The sequence below is a fragment of the Tiliqua scincoides genome, chromosome 5, assembly GCF_035046505.1.
Source record: "Tiliqua scincoides isolate rTilSci1 chromosome 5, rTilSci1.hap2, whole genome shotgun sequence".
Taxonomy (NCBI): domain Eukaryota; kingdom Metazoa; phylum Chordata; class Lepidosauria; order Squamata; family Scincidae; genus Tiliqua; species Tiliqua scincoides.
Genome location: NC_089825.1, coordinates 57,846,115 through 57,867,650, shown reverse-complemented (window position 1 = coordinate 57,867,650; position 21,536 = coordinate 57,846,115). Strand labels below are relative to the sequence as shown.

The 21,536-nt window shown below is 43.4% G+C and overlaps 1 protein-coding gene across 2 annotated transcripts in view; it reads left to right on the top strand.

The window, feature by feature from the left end:
• ELMO1 (engulfment and cell motility 1) overlaps window positions 1-21,536 on the top strand; it is a 351,127-nt gene that overhangs the window by 215,838 nt on the left and 113,753 nt on the right. For both annotated transcript variants that reach the window (XM_066627043.1, XM_066627044.1), the window contains exon 16: window positions 12,840-12,976. In XM_066627043.1, the coding sequence (XP_066483140.1) occupies window positions 12,840-12,976 (137 nt within the window). The remainder of the gene's footprint in view (window positions 1-12,839; window positions 12,977-21,536) is intronic.

Genomic DNA, 21,536 nt, shown 5'->3' with positions numbered 1-21,536 from the left:
TGAAGCACTGGAAAATTGTAACATACATCTTTGTTTTCAGGCAGAAACAGAATGTGGCTGTTCTGAACTCCAGTTATGTGCCCTACGCGTATGACCCATCCTTTTTCATTCATGAATGATGAATGAGGGCCTTTAAAAGGAAATGCTTTCTGTCACTACCTACAGTAGTTGCATTGCAGGGCAGTTGCGAGTTTGTTGGAATACTGATGAGGCCCTTGCAGTGTTTGGCTGGGATGCTTCAGCTGAGAGAGCATGATAGCCTTCCAATATAATCAGATCTTTTCACTATATGGCTTCCTTGATTACTGATCGAGGAACAAAGTCAAGTTGGAGAGGACAAATTAGTGGCATGGATCACAGTTGCTTTTTGTAACCAAATCACCTTTTGTTTCAGTGATAGTGAAGTTTGTGCAAAATCACTGTATTCACTGTGAAACATATATATCACAGTCACATTTCAATAGGCTTCACACCCTCCTTGCCAATCTCCCAACGTCTGCATCTTTGGTCACTCACCCAAACTCTTGAACAGTTGTTTGTGAAACACCATGAACTATCATCATCCGCAGTGTACTTGCATTGCTCTGAAAAGCAATCATAGCAGCAAAGTGAAATAAAACCTTAAATTGATTTGGAATGTAATACATTAATCTGTTTCAGAATTGACATTATGAATCATAACAAGCCTAACTTGCTTTATCTACCAGATGAAGATCTATTCTATATACTTGTTCGAAGACAATTTTCTTTACTTTTTGCAATGTCTAAAAATTTATCAACCTCTTTCTACAACCACTAGTTCAGTTTAATGCTGGTTTAGCACCAGTGGTTCTATTGGTGTAGGTTTTCCCCCCCCTATTTTAATTTATTGTTGCCTCCGTTGCAATGTTTGACAATCCAAGACAAGAATGACATGAGGTTCCTTCTGGGGAACAAGATTTCCTCGTAAAATATTTGCAACAATGCAAAGAAACTATTTCATTGTAAATGCATCACCCCTTAGCTGTCTCACTATGGCTGTTGGTAGTATACTGTTAGGCTAAGTTCACACTTCTAAGATACTGCTGGTAGTCATAAGTAAGCATCAACCTAGAGATCAGTCTCTTGTTGGCTTCAGGGTCATTCATCTTTCAGTCATTCTGGCTTGCTCAACTTGTTCCCCACTTGTTTCTCAACTGCTTGAGGCCGCACATTTTTTCGTTGGCCATTGTCTTTACTTGAGGTACTGCTTTCCTTTTATTTGGTCCTCAGCTGCCTGGTTAAATGTTCCCATTCGCTCTGAATCATTATTGAGACAAAAGCCAAACTGAAAACAGTTTTGCCCCTCTTTGCAGACCTCCCACCATTAGCAAACGGGAGCTGCTTTACCTTGGGCCGAAAATGTTTGTGGAAAGCCCCTCTTTTGGCTCAGCTCTAACTGTAATTGAAGTGAACTGCATTTCATCCATTTAGGTGTTCACATTGATGTCCAAATTGACAAATGAGGGCCTGTGATCAGCCAGCAAACTAGAACTGGAAATCATAACTTGAAGTGGGCTTGCTAACTGTGATTTGTTGTGTGGTCTGATGGACCATAATTATAGCCGTCTGCCTTTGAAGGTCATTGCAGCTAGAGACAGAAATGCTAAGCAGACAAGCAGCTCACAAGTATGTTTTGTCTTCTTGTTTGAACTCTCAATGCATTCCTTGCATTCTAAATTATGCTTAACATGACCCTTAGTTTGGTATGCTGTCTGAGCCGAGCTACTGTTTCCCATCCAGTCAGAAAACCAACCCTAACACCAGTCAAGGACTTTGGATGTCCAGAATAAAATGGCAAGCAAAGATGAAACTTTTGAGCTGGCCAACTGCTCCTCCTTGTTATGTATATTGAAAGTGCCTAAGAGCACAATCCAGAGCCCTTGCTTAGCCAGCGCAGGCTCCCAGTTGTCACAAATGTGCCATAAAGCATATTTGCACTTACTTCGGAGTCGGCTGGGCTGGTGCAGAGGCCCTCGCTGTCTTGAGGAGACCAGATCCTGCCCCCAGCGGGATAGGTTTGCTCTAGCCTGGACAGGCTTATGCAGGGGGTGGGAGAGGGTGTCAGGATGGCAGAACAGAGGCAGGGAGGGTTGTTTTGGGGGAGGGCAGAATGGGAAGCGGATTGGGCCTGTGAGGAGGTTGGGATCAGCAGCACAGGCTGAATCCTAACCCCCGTCCCTGTTCCAAGAACCCTTACGTGGGCTGCTCAGATTTGCACCAGTGATTTTGCTGGTGCAGATCCGAGTAGCCCCATAGTGGTGAGTAGGACTTTACTCAGGGTACATACCTACATACATTGATGGTCCATCCTCATTGGCAATCTTTCCAATGTGGCCCACACTCGCTCCATGTTTTTTGGTCCAGTGTGACTGTTGTCCAGTGCGGCAGTCCCTGTTGTTTAAATGAACTAGAAAAGGTAGCTGACCAGCATGTAGCCGGTTGGCCGGGGGTTCTTTTGATGTGGTATGGGATCCAGTGCGTGATTCTGGTGTTCCAGCAGATGACATGTCCTGCCCACCTGTGCTTTGCAGAGGCCATGTACTTGAGCGGGTCACGGATCTTGGATTCTTGCCAGAGGTCTTGGCTTCTGAGGCCATGTTGCCATTGCTTTTGGCAGTTCATTCTGAGGAGGCATCTTTCAAGTGCCCAGTGGGCGGTTTGCATGGAAGTAACTATGATTTTGTTATCAGCCCATGTTTCTGTGGCATAGCAAAAAGCCGGAAGTACTAAGGAGTCAAACAGGTGGGCTCTCAGCTGCGAATCCTGAATCTGGCTGGTGACTTCTCAGATTGATCCCATGGTGGCCCACGCAGCTTTGCTCCATCTCCTGATCTCGGTCATAAGGTTGTTGGCCACGTTCACTTCACGTCCCAAGTAGATGTAGCTGTCAACTTTATCCAGGGTAGCACCACAGAGTTGCATGTTGCTATTGTCGCACCATTGGTTGGTCATCATCTGAGTTTTCTTCATATTCATCTCCAAGCCGATAGCTTTGCCTGTTCATCTTGTTCAGCATCTTGTTTATCTCCATTGTATTGTTGCTGATAAGCACGATGTCGTCTGCGAACCATAGGTTTGAGAGTTTCTTTCCATTGATCAGGAGACCCTTATAGTCCCAATCAAGTTGGCTCATGACATACTGAAGGGCTATTGCACTAGCTATCGCACTAGCTTGCTAGTGTGTGAATGGGCGGTTTCTGGATAGCCCCAGCAAGGCACTCCAGGAGTAACCAGGCCACCCCAATCTGTTCAAATACAAGTACTCAGGGTAAGGGAGAAAATATCTCCTTACCCCAAGTTGACCTCCAGCCACCTCCTAACCTGTGCTGGTTACAACGCAGGCCAATTGATCTGCCAATTCCATTGCAGGTTAGGATTGGGCTGTAAGTGATTCTTAAGTGTTGGGTTTCATTTAGTGATTGGTTATATTGAATCTGCTGTTCTGTTGTTTCTAATAGTTTTATATACTGTGTTTATTACTTAATAGAATGCCAAGTTATGAATGCCAAGTTTATGAACCAACTAGTAATAAAGGTATTTTTTGACCATGGCTTTTGAACTTTTTCTGATGGACCACCATGGCTACCCACAAGTTTTGTGTTTCATTTCTGTAGCTTGCAAGATTATATTGGGGTTTAAGGCTGCAATCCTATTCACACTTACCTGGGAGTAAGCCACATTGATTATAATGGGACTTACTTTTGAGTAGATATGCATAGGATTGGGTTCTAAATGCTCTGGTTTTGTTTGCTAGTGCCATTGGAAAATCACACATATCTCAGACATGTAAATGAAAACCAACTTTCCTATATGAAACAATGGAATCGGTATGGGTTAGGGCAGTGTGTCTCAAACAGTGGGTCAGGACCCACCAGGTGGGTCACAAGCCAATTTCAGATGGATTCCCATTCATTTCAATATTTTTAAAAATATATTAGACTTGATGCTACCATAAATGTGACTGCATTTGGGGAAATGTTACAGATCTGTACTTTTAACAGGCTGCAATGTATATGCTTTTAACAATGATAGTAAAGTAAATGGGACTAACACCTGGGTAAGTGTGGGTAGGATTGTAGCCTATGATAGTTAAAAACTTTCCTTGATGATGTCACTTCCGGTCATGACATCACTTCTGGTGAGTCCTGAAAGATTCTCATTCTAAAAAGTGGGTCCTGGTGTTAAACGTGTGAGAACCACTAGGTTAGGGGAAATGTCATCAAGCACTTACAGTGATAATTGGTGATTATGGAGGAAGGCTACTGGGAGTGGGACGTTGTTAACTGCCAGACACCGTACCTGTTTTGCTCTTTCCTTCCCTTCACTCCACAACACAAATAAAGCAAAGTATGGTGCCCTTCATATTAACAAACCTGGAGATTAATTTTTGAAAACACACAGTTCAGACAGAATATGTTGGTGTTTTCAGGCTTTTAACCAAGAGGAAGGGGTACAGTGCATTACACTGTTTAGTATATTCTGCAGTAATTTGCCTTTCAAACCCATATTAATGTTAAGTTATGCATAAAATCTGTAAACTTTTCTTTTATAGTTTAGTAAAAATGGAAGATGATAGAAGCTAGAAATTCAGGAACCTCTTGTTTTACATGGGGGTTACATTTTTGAGAAGCAGCTCATATCTCAAAAATGCGTAAATTAAAAATATTTTTACCATTAGTGTTTACTTAAATGCCCAATATGACAGAGATTGAGGTTTGAGAACAGTGGCTATTGGGAGTGGGAGTTATCGATATCAGCTTATGGCATCGTTGAGAGCTTCTGAGAATGTTATTCAGAAATTTGTGGATGTAAATTAGGTTTTGGTACTAATTAAACAAGCATATTCTTCCGAAAAGGTCTAAATCAGACATGTGTAAAATGAGAGGTACCTGTATAGTGAAAACCAGCTGTCTCCACCATTCTGTTTATAATTTACAATTGCCCTGCATGTACTTTTTGAAGTATGTCAGGCATAGCTACTGGGAAGGGATTTCTGTTTTGTGAATCAACAGTTTCATCCAAGTGCAACTCAGAGTTAACCTTAAAGACACAGCTAGGTTGTTAGATTTTTAGAATGAAATGTATGCTGGATTTTCCCCCATGCCAAGCACCTCTTCTCTTATCAAGTGAATGTTTAATTTCTTTTTTCTATGTCTCATTTCCATCTCACATAGATAGTTTTTTTTTTTTTTAGGCTGTACCTAGAACTGATTCAGTCATTCTGCCAGTTCATATGCAGTATGAATATATCTGCAAACAATGTTCAATTGTACTCTCAAGGAACTTGCCCCTGGGCAGGAGGTTTTGTACAGCCAGCCCTCTCTGAGTATCCTCCTAGGAAGGAACAGGTTTACAGTAACAGCTGGTCTCCTCAGAAGCCCTGCTGTAGTTGAGTGCCTTAAGGACATACTGATTTTAATGAGTCCCCTGGGGTAACCTAGCCAAGCCATCTCCTCCGGCATCCATTTGGGAAGCGATGTGGGCGATGTGGAGTTCTCTGAACTCCATAGCTGATGAGACAAGCTGCAGAATCACTGCAGACATTCCAGCACAAGTGTGAATTGGTTCCTGAACTCAGTTTGGATTTAAAAGCTTTGTATTGAAACATAATGTTTAAATTATAACTGAAGACAGTGGCTTCCCCCTCCCTCGTTGCTTTTCATTAAAAAAAAAAAATCAAGTGGTGTTATCTCTCAAGCAAGACTTACTAGTTAGAGTTGAACCAGAACAGAAAATTTGGAGATCTGATATTGTTCAGTACTAAATACTGAATAATTGTTGAAAATTTTTTGCGACTACAGGTGGAGCCTGTTTATCCGCAAATTATACATCCATAGATCTGACTCAACGTGGGTCCCTTGGACCTGCACTGAACCAGACTTGTCTCCACTGGAGCTGTGATCCGGTCCCCTCCGGAGGACTTTTTGAAACCCAGAAAGACAGAAAAACTCACTTCCAGTTTCCCAAGGGAAGCCAGTGGTGATGTTTTTCAACTTTTAAAGAATTCTAAGGCCCTGGGAAGCCGTCCAGGGGCTTCCTGGGCCTTAGAATACCTGAAAAGCCCCCCCCCCCAGCCACTTCTGGTTTTCCTCAGCAAACTAGAAGTGGCTTTTTTTTTTTTTTTTTTGCCTCTCTGGGCCATTCTGAAGCCCAGAGAGGCAGCAGGCGGACACATACTGCCTCTCTGAACTTCAGATAGCCATCCAGAAGTGACCGGAGCACAGCTCGGATCCCCTTCAGAAGGGCTAATGGGGTGAAGATTGTGAATCTGAGTGTCCGCAGATACCAAGGCCGCTTCTGTCTAATTGATTTTGAATGCTGAAATATTCCCTCAATTTTGGGAATAATTGCAGTTTAATTAATTTAATTATTTTCAGCCCTCTAACTCACTTCCTGTGAGCACTTCCAGCTTCCTGTTATCAATTACAGATAGCAAAAACCCAACGAGACACAGGAGACAGAACAGGAAGACTGCAGTAACAGGCATTTAAATCATTTGCATAAGGGGGGCAATTTTTGAACCATGGATAATTGACAGCCCAATCCTGAGCTGTCCGGGGCACCCAGCCTTGGCAGCACCAAGAATGGCTGCCACCGGATCCTGTGCACCTCGGGCTGCCACAGGCGGTGTCTTGGGAGAAGGGGACTTTCATCCCCTTCTCCTGGGTAAGGGAAGCAGCCCCACAATGGGAAAAGCCATTCATGTAGGGTGCCGAGCCCTCCACGAACAGACAGGACCCGCCTCCTGCCTCCCCGCTCCCTCCCCCTGGCAAGCCTCCCACCCGCCCTCTCCCTGCCCCCCAACTCTCCGTCACACCTCCCTCAGCCCTCCACCTGCCTCCCCCCTCCCTGGAATGCCTCCTTCCCACTCCTTCCCTACCCCCGCTTACTGTGTCACTGCTCAGCAGTCCATGAGACCGCTAAGCAGCAGAGGCTGGGCGTCCACCCTGCACTAGCCTGGGGCTAGCATGAGCGGTAGCCCGGCAGTAAGTGTCGCAGACGTGTCTTACGGCATGTTTGCGACAGTGCGTGGCAGCATGAAGCCGCGGCGCTGAGCTCAGGATTGGGCTTTGTGTCTGCTGATGCAGAATCTGTGGATGTGGGGGAACGTCTGTATTTGGGACCTATAGAACCAGTGACAGCCCAGGAGCCATGTATTGTGGCCTGCTAGGTTCTTTGCATCCATTTGCAATCTGAAGCACGTAAGGAAGCAATTGATTTACCATGGCCTGGTAGGCTAACTGCATTTTTTTACTTGTGGTTTCTGTTTCTTTTTAGCTTTTTAATGCAAGTTTCACACTCAAGGTGCTACTTAGGTACTTGTGAAGTCACCCAAATACTCTTTCAGTAAAAAAGCTGATGTAAAACTCGAAAGAGACTTTTGGTGGCTTTTAAGAAACTCATCTTGACATCCAAGTTTATAAAAAGTGGCACATCATGAACATTCAGAGACCACAGTTTCAGCTCATCTCTGCTGCTTCATACCCACCTCATCTCTCCTAATGTTATGAAGTCTAAACAAAGTGCATGTTTTTTGGGTCCCAGACCCCCTTGGGAATCTGATGGAATTGTGAACCCCCTCCCCAGAAAAATGCACATAAACTCACGCACAATTCTTTTTGCACTTGATTCATGGACCCCTGAAATCCATCTGTGGACTGCAGATGAAGAACTACAACAGATGTTAACTACCTTTCAGTGCATTTTTGGCACCTGGAAATACACTTTTGTCATATAGGGTACTCATTTTTAGACTATAACTTTGAAAAATTGAAGGTAGCCATCTCTTTCCTGGCCTGGTTTACTGCCTTCTCCATCTGCTCATTTGTTTTTCCTCTTTTGGATTCTTCTGCTGCTGCTGTTCACTTGTAAAATCACTCTTTCTTGTTGATTGCGGTTGTTTTGGCTTTTTTCCCCTTTAAATAGTGTCCTTGTAAGTTCTCCACAGTCATTTGTAATGTGCATTTTGACAACTGATTTGGGGTGAGGATTTGAATGGGTTGAGTAGAGAGGGCTGGAAGTGAGGATCAGACAACTAGATGTAAAATTGGAGTCTTAATCTATGCTATGACTGAGGCATCACTTTGGATGTAGATGCTGGTGGGATCAAACAGTTATTAGATCTATTGCAATGTTAGTCAAATGAGAAGGTATAAACTCTTGTTGATACCACCTGAACAGCTATGTTGTGGCCAAGTGCATAAATCATAGAGCCTTTCTAGAACCCAAAGTACTCATGATGAGAGAGACAAATTGATTTCCCTGCCAGTAACAATTTGAAAATGGGAACCAGAATTAACCCACTTTGTATCATTCTTTCCCATTTTTTAAAAATGTCACTTTTAAAGTAGCAGTTGTATTTGCACAACTATGCTGGTGTTTTCAACATTAGCATACAATGTGTGTGTGTGGGGTGTAAGGTGTGTGGGTGTGAGGTGTGTTGCTTAAATTGCACCAATTGCATGCCAGGAAGTCACCAGTCAAGACTGCCAATCAAGACTGTCTCGTATCCATACGTGTTTGGGGATGCATATCTAGCCTTTATATTTTGCTTGCTTACTGCAGCAAGCACCATTATAGCCGCTGCTAACATCCGTGTAGCCTTGAACTTTGGAAAAGTGGGTAGTTTTCATGTAGACCTGTTGATGCAATTGTGTGTCATTTTTTCTAAAATAATTATTGCTAATTTTTGTTTGACTTCCTAAAAAGGAGCCAGCAGATACTAGGAAAACACAGTGTGTTGTATCCCAAGAAAGTAAGTCATGACTAAACATCATTGAAATTAGGAAAAAAAAAAAGTTAGGACTGACATCCCATTGATTTCAGTGGGATCTAATTATGACTATCATTCTTTCCAGGAAGCTTTCTTGAATACAACCCAGTGCAAGCATGGCAATTCTGGACAGCTTGGGAAATGTATCAGTGAGGTATGTTTCTCAAACTGTGCAGAATTGTCATATTTATAGTGACTGAGTTGGTTATTTTAGCCAATGCCATTTTTCTGTGTGTCTGAATGACTCACCAAATGAATGTATGCATGAAAGTGAGATGGTACAGGAAGGGAGAGAGATTGGTTCACCTGTTGCTATCATCATATTAGTGTTGTGGCTTGACAGAAACCATAACAACAGTGGCTTTGTCTACTGCATAGCGAGGTTGATGTGAGGGAGTCAGCAATATCACGTCAAGGGATCACTGTGATTTCCACAGATAGTGTTGGTGGTTCAAGCAATAGTGGAAGAGATGGCTTCTAAAGGGAATCTAACTGGAATGGAATAGAGGTTTCTATGGACAGGGCTGGAATGAGTACAAGAGAGGGTTAACAGTAACCTGCCAGGAGAAGAAGCTGTCTAGGTAGGTAGTGTCAACATGGATTTGGAAGAAAGCACTGTACTGAAAAGCGGTGAAGGTGTTTACCATGGGGGGAACCATTGGGTGAGTACTGTTTTAGGTGAGTAAAAGGTCCCAATCCTATACAAGTTTCCAGTCCAATGCAGTCAAGCTGATGTGATGTGTGCTGCATCCTGGGGGGGGGGGGCAGTCACAGAAGCTTTATCAAGGTAAGGGAACATTACCTCTGGGCTGTATTGCAGCTGCATTGGGCCCTTAGAGCCCAATCCTATGCATGTCTACCCAGAAATGTCCCATTATAGTTAGTGGTGCTTACTCTCAGGTTAGTGTGGATAGGATAGCAGCCTTAGTCCCTTTTTGAAATTTCCTAGAGACCTTGCTGGCAATTGTGGTTTCTTCACTAAAATGTATTTTCTGTATTACCAAACAAAATCACATAGTTGTTTTTATACTTAAATTCTCGTCCTGTTTGATAGTAAGGTTGTTTGGTCATTTTGAAGCTTGCTGAGTAAAACATTTTCATGCCACCTGGGAAACAAAGCCCATGCATAAATTATGGGGGGAGGGGTCCAGAAACCTAACTTTCAGCCACCTGAAATCCTCTTTCTTTTATTTCATACCATGCTCAAAATCAACCCATAAATAGACTCAAACTTAACAAAGCAGCTTATCTGTAGATAAATTTTGATCAGTATGTGAACCACAGTGGGTGTTTGTAGTTTATGTGTTCTTATCCTACATTATCAGTGTAGAAGAAAAGAGTGCTGTGGCTTGTATTTTGAGTAACTGAACTTTTTGTTTCAGTGCAGTAAAAATGAACAATTAAATACTTTCTCCTTTTAATGCTCTGGTTGTAACAGTGCTTCAGTGACCTTTCCTTGCTTCAGATAATGTCATTCAGCCACCAGAATTATTTTCTGTAAGCTGCAGGGAGCAGGCTTTTTAGATTGATGGTAATAATAGCACCTATGTCCACTGTATTCAGCATGGTTTACATAACTGTATACTTTGTTGTAAGTTGCCTATGGTGTATGTAGAAGACAGTTGTTGTATAATACTGGGAAGTATCTCAGCTATGGTATCAGAATTTGAGATGGGTACAGAATTGATGGATTATCCACTATTGGTGCTTAAAGTGTACATACAATGACAAAAAGAGGTATTGGTTATTGTTTACTCTGCTAATTGTGGGATGCTACCATATCCAATAAATGTTCTCTTACCTTGAGGAGGCCTCTGTGATACCCCCCCCCCCCGGCAAAATGCAGCATACACCCCATTGGGTGCGCATTGGGGCTGGAACGTTGAATAGGATTGGGCCCTAAGTACTAGTATTCCCATATTGCGGCTGGGGAGCCAAGGCCAAGTTTCTTGCTTAAGGTCACTAGTACAGTGCTTCCCAAACAGGTGGGCTACAACTCACCAGCCTGGCTGATGCCCCTTTAAGGGTCAGGGGGAAGCAATTGGAACCCACTTCCAGGTTCGAGATTGAAACTGGTAGTGGGTTCCTATAACTTTTTTCCTGTTTCTAAGGCTTGGGGAGCCCTGCAAATGCGCCCATGGGGCTCCCCGTCCCCCCCAGAGGCCAGTGCTGCTTGTAGAAGGTAAGAAGAAAGCCTTTCTGTTCCTGGCAGCGGCAGGATCCTAAGGATCGTGTTGCTGCTTTAGCCTCACTTCTGCACCTACTTGGGTGGTTCCCAACTCCCGTGTATGAGTTTGGGAACCACTGACTTAGTAAGTTACGTTGAGGCAAGGTTCAAACCAAGGAAGTCCTGACTTGCAGCTCAGTCTCTTAGCCACTATGGGATGTCAGGCCCTGGCTGTTGGATGCAAGCAACATTTTGATAGGTTTGAGGCATGATACACGTGGCCCATTACATTTGGCTAGGTGGGGATTTCAAGTTACTTTGATGCCATTTTCCCTAGTGCCAGCAATTCCAGATTGTAAATAACAAACTTCTTTGACAGAATCTTTTTGGACAGAGTCATGTGAAGATCAGTTAGCAAAACGTTTGTGTCCTTCTGAGGTTCTTTATCTTATTGCTAGTACTGGCATTGTTAAGAACATAATGTCTGGAACTTGAAAGTTGGTGGTCTGAGATAATCCATAAATGTACCTTTTTCATTTTGTTTTATTTGCTTTTGCAAAATGAAACACCAAGCAGGTGGGCTCTGAGAAAAAAATGTAAACAGGCTTTGACATCTCAAGGCCACTGCCTGGTTTCATCCTCTTGTTTGCACAGCTCTGTTTCTACAGCATTGTTTTTATTTCTGCTTGTGCTTAATAGTGTTTCATGACAACTACAAATACCCCTTGAGATACTGTTGTGTTCAGTTACAGGCTGAAGGTCTGATGATCAGAAATGCTGTTTCAGTCACAGCTGCAGCCACAATGAATGGCGATTGAAGGTGCCATGCACCCCTAGAAATGAGACCCCTGACATAGCTCGCTTTTTTTAATGACCCAAAGCCAACTTGTAGATTGGAAGCCAATGACTTTCCTAACTCCCCCTTGAGGACCTGGCCATGGGAAGTAATGAAGTTTTATTGGACCTAGACTATTAATAAGTGACACCTGAACCACATCTCTGAGAGAAATTGATTGGATTTTAATCTATCTGACATTACAATTAAAACCCTGATTTAAAAAGATGCTCCTGGCGTTTGCTTTATAATTGGAACATGGCACTTTGAGAAGGGTCAAAGGCTTTGGTTCAGTGAGACATCCTTGTGATTGCAAGCATAGTGTGTGGTAGTAATGATGACCTTGACAAAGGTAAATTATGTGTGCCAAATGTAGGCAAGCATAGCAATTTTAGTTGACCATGTCATTTTCATAGGCATTTGTGCCACTGTCTTATCCTTTGGGCTTCTCCTCCCCCCCCCCCAAACTTATGGATTATAGAATGATATATTCTGACAAAAAGACATGCATATTGGTGATTCTGAGTTACTGTCTCTATAAGAGCAGAATATATTATACTGGCAAACTCATATTTCCAAACATGTGTTTAGTACTTGGATGGGAGACCGCCTGGGAATACCGGGTGCTATAGGCTTATACCATAGTCTTTCGAGACTGAAGGTTACCAACCAACAAATGTGTTTTTAGAGCTGTGGGAGCATTTGTAAGGACAAACTGGTGAACAAGCACCTCTTTCCACCTGCAAGTTCTCCTTCACAAATACATCACCCCTGTAGTAACATTCCCACGTGAATATGGAATTAAGAATCCCATGTTTGTCTTGTAATGTCATGTTCTAAGAGAATACTATACCAAAAATAGAATCTTGTAGGATCCTATGGCAATTGCTAGATATGACAGTGGAGAGTGAGATTTGGGCTATCACTTGATCATGTTGCTGTGTTTTAGCTCTCAGTTAATAAGAATTGCTTTTTTATGACCATTTCCAGCTGGGTCTATTGTTGATGTCTTATTAATATTTTGTGCTTTATTATTATTTTAGCTAGTGAGACCTGCAATGATTTCCACCCAATGTTCTTCACACATGACAAGTCATTTGAAGAGTTCTTCTGCATCTGCATCCAGCTGTTGAACAAAACATGGAAGGAGATGAGAGCAACCTCTGAAGACTTCAACAAGGCAAGATTCTTGGGGGAGGGCAGCATTCTGAAACACATACCTCCTTCATTTTCCTAGCTCCGTATTTCTTCTTGGGCCACTCATCCTAATGTTCTTGAGGAGGTGGACACATGCTTTATTCTTGTCATGAGACTGCACCACCTTGGAAAGTAGAAGAGAAACTAAAGCATGAAAATGCTTTCAAAAGAAGTGAAATTCGCTGTGTACATTTTTACTCTGAGATGGTGCAATCCCCTGAGAAGACTGTTTTGCATGTCATGTTGACAGTTGGAGTTGGCTTTTAGTAAATAAGGGCAACTGTACATAAGGGACAAGAGAATCTTTCTAAAATATGTTTCACCCCACTGTTCAGAAGAAATATGACAAAACATAGCTTGAGGGGAAACCAGATTTCTGTATTCCTAGCCTCTGAAATTTTCATTACTTGATGGAGCGCATGAATGTGCAAATGAAATAGTCTTTTTTTAATGCGGTGTTTCCTCCTAGTGTACAGGCTGCATGCTAGTATGGAAAAATGTTGCCAAGGAGATAAAACTATGTTTCATTTAAAAGTATGAAACTTTTTCATCAGCCCAGATTATCTTTTCAGAATTATCCTAGGAGGTTTCAGAAGTATGGTAAGCTTCCAAAGAGATTTGAATACTGAAATGAAACAGTAACATCTTGCTATTCAAAAACTTGTTGACTATGCGATTTTGACTCCATGTTTGGTCCTTACAATTGATAGTTCTGGGGTTGTTAATGTGGAACAGTATAACAGATTTGGCTGATACCAATTCAAAATCATTTATCTTATTGGCCTATCTGGTTGTTTGCTTCAGGCTTGGCATTAAAAAGGCAATGAAATGAAAAATGAATGTTGGAATGTCTTGATTTTGAAGCGCATTTATATTGACAATGCATTTGTTGTGTTGTACGTTCAGAAGAGTATGTACTATGTTATGTTGGTTAACTATCTTGGGATAGCAATTTGTGCTTACTATGGCTATGGTTGAGTATTGACATAACATTGAACAGTGGTTTAGCAGTACATGAATAAACCTTCAGGAGCTGCAGGCACTGCTCTCCCCTATCTTTGTCTCTCACGTGCAAGAGGGGAAGAGAATAAAAGTAAACTTATGAAAGAGAACTTTCAGTTCTCTTTCAGATAAACCATAGATTTCCATTATGCGCTAATGTGGGTAACCATTTGGTTATCTGACTAGAGCAGTGGTTCTCACACATTCAACACTGGAACCCACTTTTTAGAATAAGAATCTATCAGGACCCACCGGAAGTGATGTCATGACCAAATGTGACATCATCAAACAGGAAAATTTTTGACAATCCTAAGCTGTAATCCTACCCACACTCACCCAGGAGTAAGTTCTATCATTGTTAAAAGAATATACATAGTACCTTGATAAAAGTACAGGTCTGTAACATTTCCCTGAATGCAGTCACATACCATGGTAGCATAGTCTAATCCAGTGGTGGCTAACATATGGCACACATGTCAGAGAGGGCACGAAGAACCCTCTCTGTGGGCATGTGCGCTGTTACCCCAGCTGCCAGGTGCGAGCCTCTAGGCTCGCTGCCCCCGGGAGGCGCCAGCAGCTGTGGCGTGTCTGCCTGACGAGCCCGCGCAGCCACAAAGCCAGCCTCCTCCTGCTCAGCAGCAGCCCGGGCAAAGGAGGGAGGGGGTGAGGCCAAGGGGGGGAGAAGGAATGGGCAGCAGGGAGGGAGATGGGGGGGCTTACGCCAAAGACCCAGGCATGCTCCCAAGGCGCCCCATCTAGCCAGGCCACCCGGGGAGGAGGAAGGATGACAGCTTTGGAGCCTGCTCCTGTGCATGTCTACTCAGAAGTAAGCCCCATTACAGTGGATGAGGCTTACTCCCAAGCAGGGGTGGCTGGCATTGCAGCCTTGGAGCCTGTTCCTGTGCATGTCTACTCAGAAGTAAGCCCCATTACAGTGGAAGAGTCTTACTCCCAGGAAAGAGTGGCTAGCATTGCAGCCTTGGAGCCAGCTCCTGTGCATGTCTACTCAGAAGTAAGCCCCATTACAGTGGAAGAGTCTTACTCCCAGGAAAGAGTGGCTAGCATTGCAGCCTTGGAGCCAGCTCCTGTGCATGTCTACTCAGAAGTAAGCCCCATTACAGTATATGATGCTTACTCCTAGGAAAGAGTGGCTGGGGTTGCAGCCTTAGAGCCCACTTCTGGGGTTGCAGCCTTAGAACCCAAGAAAAATGTTCTTGTTTGAGAAAATGAGCAGTGGCAAGGTCTTGCAGCCACCCCTCCCTGCCAATATTTCTTTACCCAGCATGTAATTAGTCTGTGGAACTCTTTGCCACAGGAAGCAGTGATGACAACTTGCCTAGATGCCTTTAAGAAGGGTTTGGACAAAGTTCTAGAGGAAAAGTTCATTACGAGTTACAAGTAATAGTAGGTAAAAGATGTTAATGTATGAGTTGGTTTTTTCTAAACCAAAACCTCAGTATTCAGGTTAAATTGCCATGTTGGCACTTTGTGATAAATAAGTGGGTTTGGGGTTGCAGTTTGGGCACTCTGTCTCTAAAAGGTTCGCCATCACTGGTCTAATTTATTAAAAATGAAATATTGAAATAAATGGGAAGCCACCTGAAATTGGCTCGCGACCCACCTAGTGGGTCCCAACCCACAATTTGAGAAACACTGAACTAGAGTTAGAGAAAATCTGGATATAAAACCACGGGTTGATAGTCTGGCCTGTTCTAATGTTAGTTAATTTTACAAATTGCAGTTCTTTGCATTTGTATGAAAAGGAAACTGTTGTTTCCATGAAAGTGAAAGCTTTTATTCTCTCATGTGCACCAGAGAGTAGGAGGAGGAGAATGTGCACAACTTGGGCTTCCTTAGACCCGTTCACATAGTATGAAATCCTGGTTTATCATTGCATCTGAAGCGGCCTATGTATCAACTTCCAAATAATGTTTTCCGAAAGAAGAATGAACTTTCATCCCCAAGAACTAGATTTTTTCGCATCAGTCAGTACCGGATGACAAAACTGGAGTTTTCCAGGCTACCATGTTATCTCACATTTGGGTAGTCTTGATGCCTCTGAAAAGCATGGTGCAGCTCTTAAAAATTTGTAGTATAGTGCCAACATTAATGTGCTCTTGCTTTTATCTTTCAAATACTCAAGATCAGGTTTTCATTTCAGCACCCTTATTGCGACAACAATGTGTTTAAATATTCCATATATTTTCTGATTCCCATGAGCTGCGTGTGCTTGTTAATTCCATATCAGATTTTATTGCAATTACAGTATATTGGATTTTAGCTCCTGGGACCCAAACATCTTCCTGAAAGCTACTCAGTCAGCTTTGGTTGTTAATCATAACTGAAGAAAGATGAACTCTTTCATTTGAATTTTCATTAATCAAACTAAATTGCATATTCTAATCTAGAGGTAGCAGGAATTTTTCAGCTGGCTGGAGCCTCTCTGCACATTTATGGCTTTCACTGCTGGAGAACTGTTGTAGTGCTTGTGGTTGGCTGTCAACTGTTCTATTAGATCAGTTTTTTTTAACTGTATTCCCAGCACTATAATAAACTTCAGATATTTTAGTTTGGGTTATTAAATTTCTCTAAAAAGTTCATGTAGTCTGAACCCTTGTATGTCATAGGAAATAACTACAGTTCCTTATTTCTGTTTTGGTTAAATCTTTTGCCTTGTAATAAAGAGAGAATTTTGCTCTCCCCTTCTTTAAATTTGTCAGTATGTCAGCTTTGGCCATGACAGTAACACATGCTAGAAAGAGGCACATAATGTTCTTTCCACTTAGAGGTAGGATCTTCCTGTTGAAACTATAGCCTTTGCTCTCTCTGTATATCTTAGTAGCAAAGTGCACTAATTTACCTCTTCAGGGCTGCTTCAGTTGTCCTGTGGCATACCTGGGTACATTAATTATTCATGCAGTGTGAGCATTATAGAAAAATGGAACTGAGTTGATTCAGCAGACACACAATGATCATGTATTAAACTTCCTCCCTTTTTTCCCTTGTGAATTCAAAGGTGACCAAAGGACTTTTCCCATACCAGTTTTGCAAAAAATGCCATAAGTGTGGCACTTAAAATTTCCCCAGTTCATGGCGAATGCAATCACACATTGAATGATTTATTTTAATTATTGTTTTGAGTTGGGTCTCAAGGCAACAAAGTGTTTTACACCACAAAATATGAAAACAAAAATTGTTTTATAAAGGCAATACTAACACAGTGCAAATGAAAACAGAGCCTTACCACTTAGAGCAGGTGTCTCCAAACGTTTTAGCATAAGGGCCACATTGTGCATCTGCCATGGTGTCAGGGGCAGGGAAATAAATAAATAAATTGTACCCCCCCTCCCAAGCTCAGAGCGCAATCCTGTGCATGTCTGCACAGAAGTCCCATTGTATTAAAGTCCTGGGCTTACTCCCAGGAAAGTGTGTATAGGATTGTAGCCTTAAAGCTCCCCACTCAGCATTCCCCAGACACTCACTCTCCCCCATTTCCTTCACTTGTTCCCCCGCATGATAAAGGCAAAAGGAAGCCATTGAGCACAGTTGCTCTAGCAGGTTTTTTCCCCATTCAGAGCTGAAAGCCCAGCAATCCAGGAGGCAGCATGCCTCCTTTCCAGCCACTCTCTCCTCCTTCCAACCTTAAAGTTCCCCACTCAGCATTCCTCTTCTCGCTCACTTAAACACACACACAACCTCCAAGTTCCTTCACTCATTCCACTCCTTCCACACACACAGACATGATTAAAAAAGGCAAAAGGAGGCAACTGCACACAGCTGCATCAAAGTTTACCTCCCTTCCTCAAAGCCCAGCGATCTGGGAGCTAGCACACTCCTTGCTGGCTGCCCACCTCCTCCTGAGCTTAGAGTGCAACCAATGTGTGTCTACTCAGATGTAAGTCCCATTGTGTACAATGGAACTTACTCCCAGGAAAGTATGGATACGATTGCAGCCTTAAAGCTCCCCACTCTGCATTTCCCCCCCATACACACACAGTTCCTTCATGATGAAGAAGGCAAAAGTAAGGTGATTATGGGCGGCTGCTGCAGACTTTTTCCCTTCCTGAAGCTCCAAAACCCAGCAGTCTGGGAGCCAGCACAGCTCCTCACTAGCCACCCCCTTCTCCCAATTCAACTCCCGAGCTTAATGCTCCCCACGCAGCATTCCCCCTCACTCTCACAAACACACACACACACGTGCACGCGCGCACACACCCCTCCAAGTTCCTTCACTCCACCTCCCTCAACAGTAAAGGAAAAAGGAGAGGCACCTTCTCACCAGCAGCCCCTTCTTCCAAGCACGTTGTCACCAGCAGACCCCATCCATCTCCTCTTGACCCCATCAATCTCCTCTGGCACACTTGAGGCCCATTTGTGACCTTAGGTCACATCAGGTATTTGGAAAAACTGAAATGTTTTAAAACCTTAAAAGGTCTTCAGAGGGCTGGGGAAGCTCTCCTTGGCCCTCCGAAGGCCTTTTAATGCTTTAAAACATCACTTCCAGTTTTTGGGAAAAACTGGAAGTGCAATCTAAGGCCTCCCGAAGGCCTTAAAACACATTCTGAGGACTGGGAATGCTGCGTGTAGCCTCCCCGGTCCTCAGAACATCTGGAGGTGAGGGGAGTATTACGGGGCTGCTATGGGTCACATGGAGAGGCTCATGACGGGCCAGATGGAGGCTTGCCAGGGGACTAAACAACTAAAGAGGGTGCTGGATGGAACTTCCTGGGAAAGGAATTTCACACATGGGAATTTCACTGTTGAATTCCTTTCCAGTGGTGGACCAGAGAGGACGCTCTTAAGAACCAGGAAGATTCTTTTGAAAGGGGTTGGCCTTTACAGTAACCTGATCCTAGATTAGTCAGGATCTGTAGGCTTTTCTCACTGAATATTTGGAAAGAGTGTTTCATGATTTAGGGTAGAGGTGCTTTGAACATTCTCACTACACAGTTGTCAAGAATGAGGACACAGGAAAACTTTTTACCTGTTTGACTTCCTGGAGTGAAATAGTTTTTTTCTGAGATAAAAATTTGTCCGTAGAGCCAAATTGTCTTCTCTCAAAAAAAATTAAAAGTAAGTAAGGTTATGTGAAGATGGGCTTCTTTATAATGCCAACTCCGTACAGCAGCAACGTGTTTTGTTCTTAACAACAACAACAACAACAACAACAACTTTATTTTTATCCCGCCTTTCTCCCCAAAGGGACTCAAGGCGGCTTACAACATATAAAAACAGAATTTAAAAACAAATAAAAACATATTAACACATCATAAAAAACAGCAGTCAGAGTAAAAAAATAGGTAAAAAGAGCATAGAGCAGCAGCAAGTCATAAAAGAAACAGGCCTGTAAAAATATTAAAAGATGTTAAAAAGATGTTAAAAGGCCGAGAACTCAGAAGGCCTGTTTAAACAGAAGGGTCTTCAGGCCTCGCCAAAAGGTCTCAAGAGAGGGAGCCATTCTTAAGTCAGGGGGAAGGGAGTTCCATAGCGTTGGTGCCACTACTGAGAAGGCCCTATTTCTTGCAGCCGCCCCACGTACCTCCCTAGGCGGCGGCACTTGTAAAAAGGCCTTCTCTGATGACCTAAGAGGACGAGCCGGATTGTACGGGAGCAGGCGATCTCTAAGATACCCTTGTCCAGAGCAGTATAGGGCTTTAAAGGTCAATACCAGCACCTTGAATTGGACCCGGAAACGTATGGGCAGCCAATGCAGCCGCTGGAGAAGCGGACTGACAGAGTCGAACCGCCTACCTCCAGTAACCACATGGGCCGCTGCATTCTGCACTAGTTGCAGTTTCCGAACCGTCTTCAAGGGCAGCCCCACATAAGCGCGTTACAGTAATCTAATCTCGATGTCACAGAGGCATGGATCACCGTGGCCAGGTCTGCACGATCCAAGTACGGCCGCAGCTGGCGCACCAGCCGAAGCTGAGCGAAGGCCCCCCTAGCCGCAGCCGCCACCTGGGAATCCAGGAGCAGCTGCGAGTCCAGGTGGACCCCCAAGCTGCGGACCTGCTCCTTCAGAGGGAGTGCAACCCCATTCAGCGCAAGCCGATAGTCCAGCACCTGCATCGAGGATTTCCGAACCAGGAGAGCCTCTGTCTTATCCGGATTTAATTTCAGCTTGTTAGCCTCCATCCAGATCCTCACTGCCTCCAGACAGCGCTCCAGGCCCTCAACTGCCACCCTGGAGTCTGGAGGAAAGGAGAGATAGAGCTGGGTGTCATCGGCATATTGATGGCACCCCACTCCAAACCCCCAGATGACCTCTCCCAGCGGTTTCATGTAGATGTTAAATAGCATGGGGGACAGAATTAAGCCCTGTTCTTGATTATGTTTTAAAAATATTTGTTCTTGATTATGTTTTAAAAAGTAACTGAACATTCTGTTACTGGTTTTGATAATATATGGTATATTTTTGACAGGCAACTTCCAAACACATATGCGATTTCAATTTCAATAGCAATATTACCACATATGGTCAAGGAAAAGTAATTGACAGTGGGCGCAATCCTAACCCCTTATGTCAGTACTTTCCAGCACTGGCATAGCGGTACCAATGGGATATGTGCTGCATCCTGCAGTTGGGTGTCACTCACAGAGGCTTCTTCAAAGTATGGGAACGTTTGTCCCCTTACCTAAGAGCTGCATTGCCCTAATCATTGCATAAGGAGTTAGGATTGCGCCCAATATCTTTAAAATGAGGAGGGAGAGAGAACCAAAGAGGAATTGTTTTCATCAATTTATTGCCCTTTTCAGCCAATTTCAGGGTGTCTTGAAGAGAAAGGAAGAAGGGTTGGTTGAAGACTCATTATTTTCTACGAAAAATGCTTTTCTCTTTAGCCTAGTCTAGCCCCAGGTGCTATCAAATATGCTGACTCTTCCATCTTCCAGTCTATTCTGTATTATTGAAAATAGTTCACAGTATCTGCTTGCAAGCAAGGTAACTAGTCTTCCAACTCATACAATCTCTAAATACTTTGAGGCGGTGTGAATAGTACTTAAGAACTTGTACTTTAGAAATCACTGGGAACTAAAAGATGCCTTGTTACTGGAGCATTCAAAGGAACTATTTAAGGCTATTTATTTATCTTTAAACTTTATTATTTCTCCATACATCATGGCAAGGAAATTCTCAGGCTATTCCAGCAGCTATACAGGTCGTGCCTCATTATCCACTAGGGCAGTGGTTCTCAAACTGTGGGTCAGGACCCACTTGGTGGGTCACGATGCAATTTCTGGTGGGTCATGAGAAGCTGGCAGCTGCCATCTTGGAAGATGCCAAAAGACCTGGGTGGTGCCATTTTGGAAGTGGGCAAAACCTGGGCTTCGCCATTTTAAACTTCCCGGCATTGAGAAGTAACTAAGAGTGGCTTGCACATGCGCAAAGAAAGCAGTGTGCCGCTGCCTTGCAGCTGGACCTTCCTCTGCACTCAGCGGCTTCCCGGGGAGGGGGCAAATTATGGAATGCGGGCAAAGAAGGACAGGGAGAGACTTGGAAGAGCCAGCCAGGCTTCTCCCCACCAGCCTCTGTCAGTTCA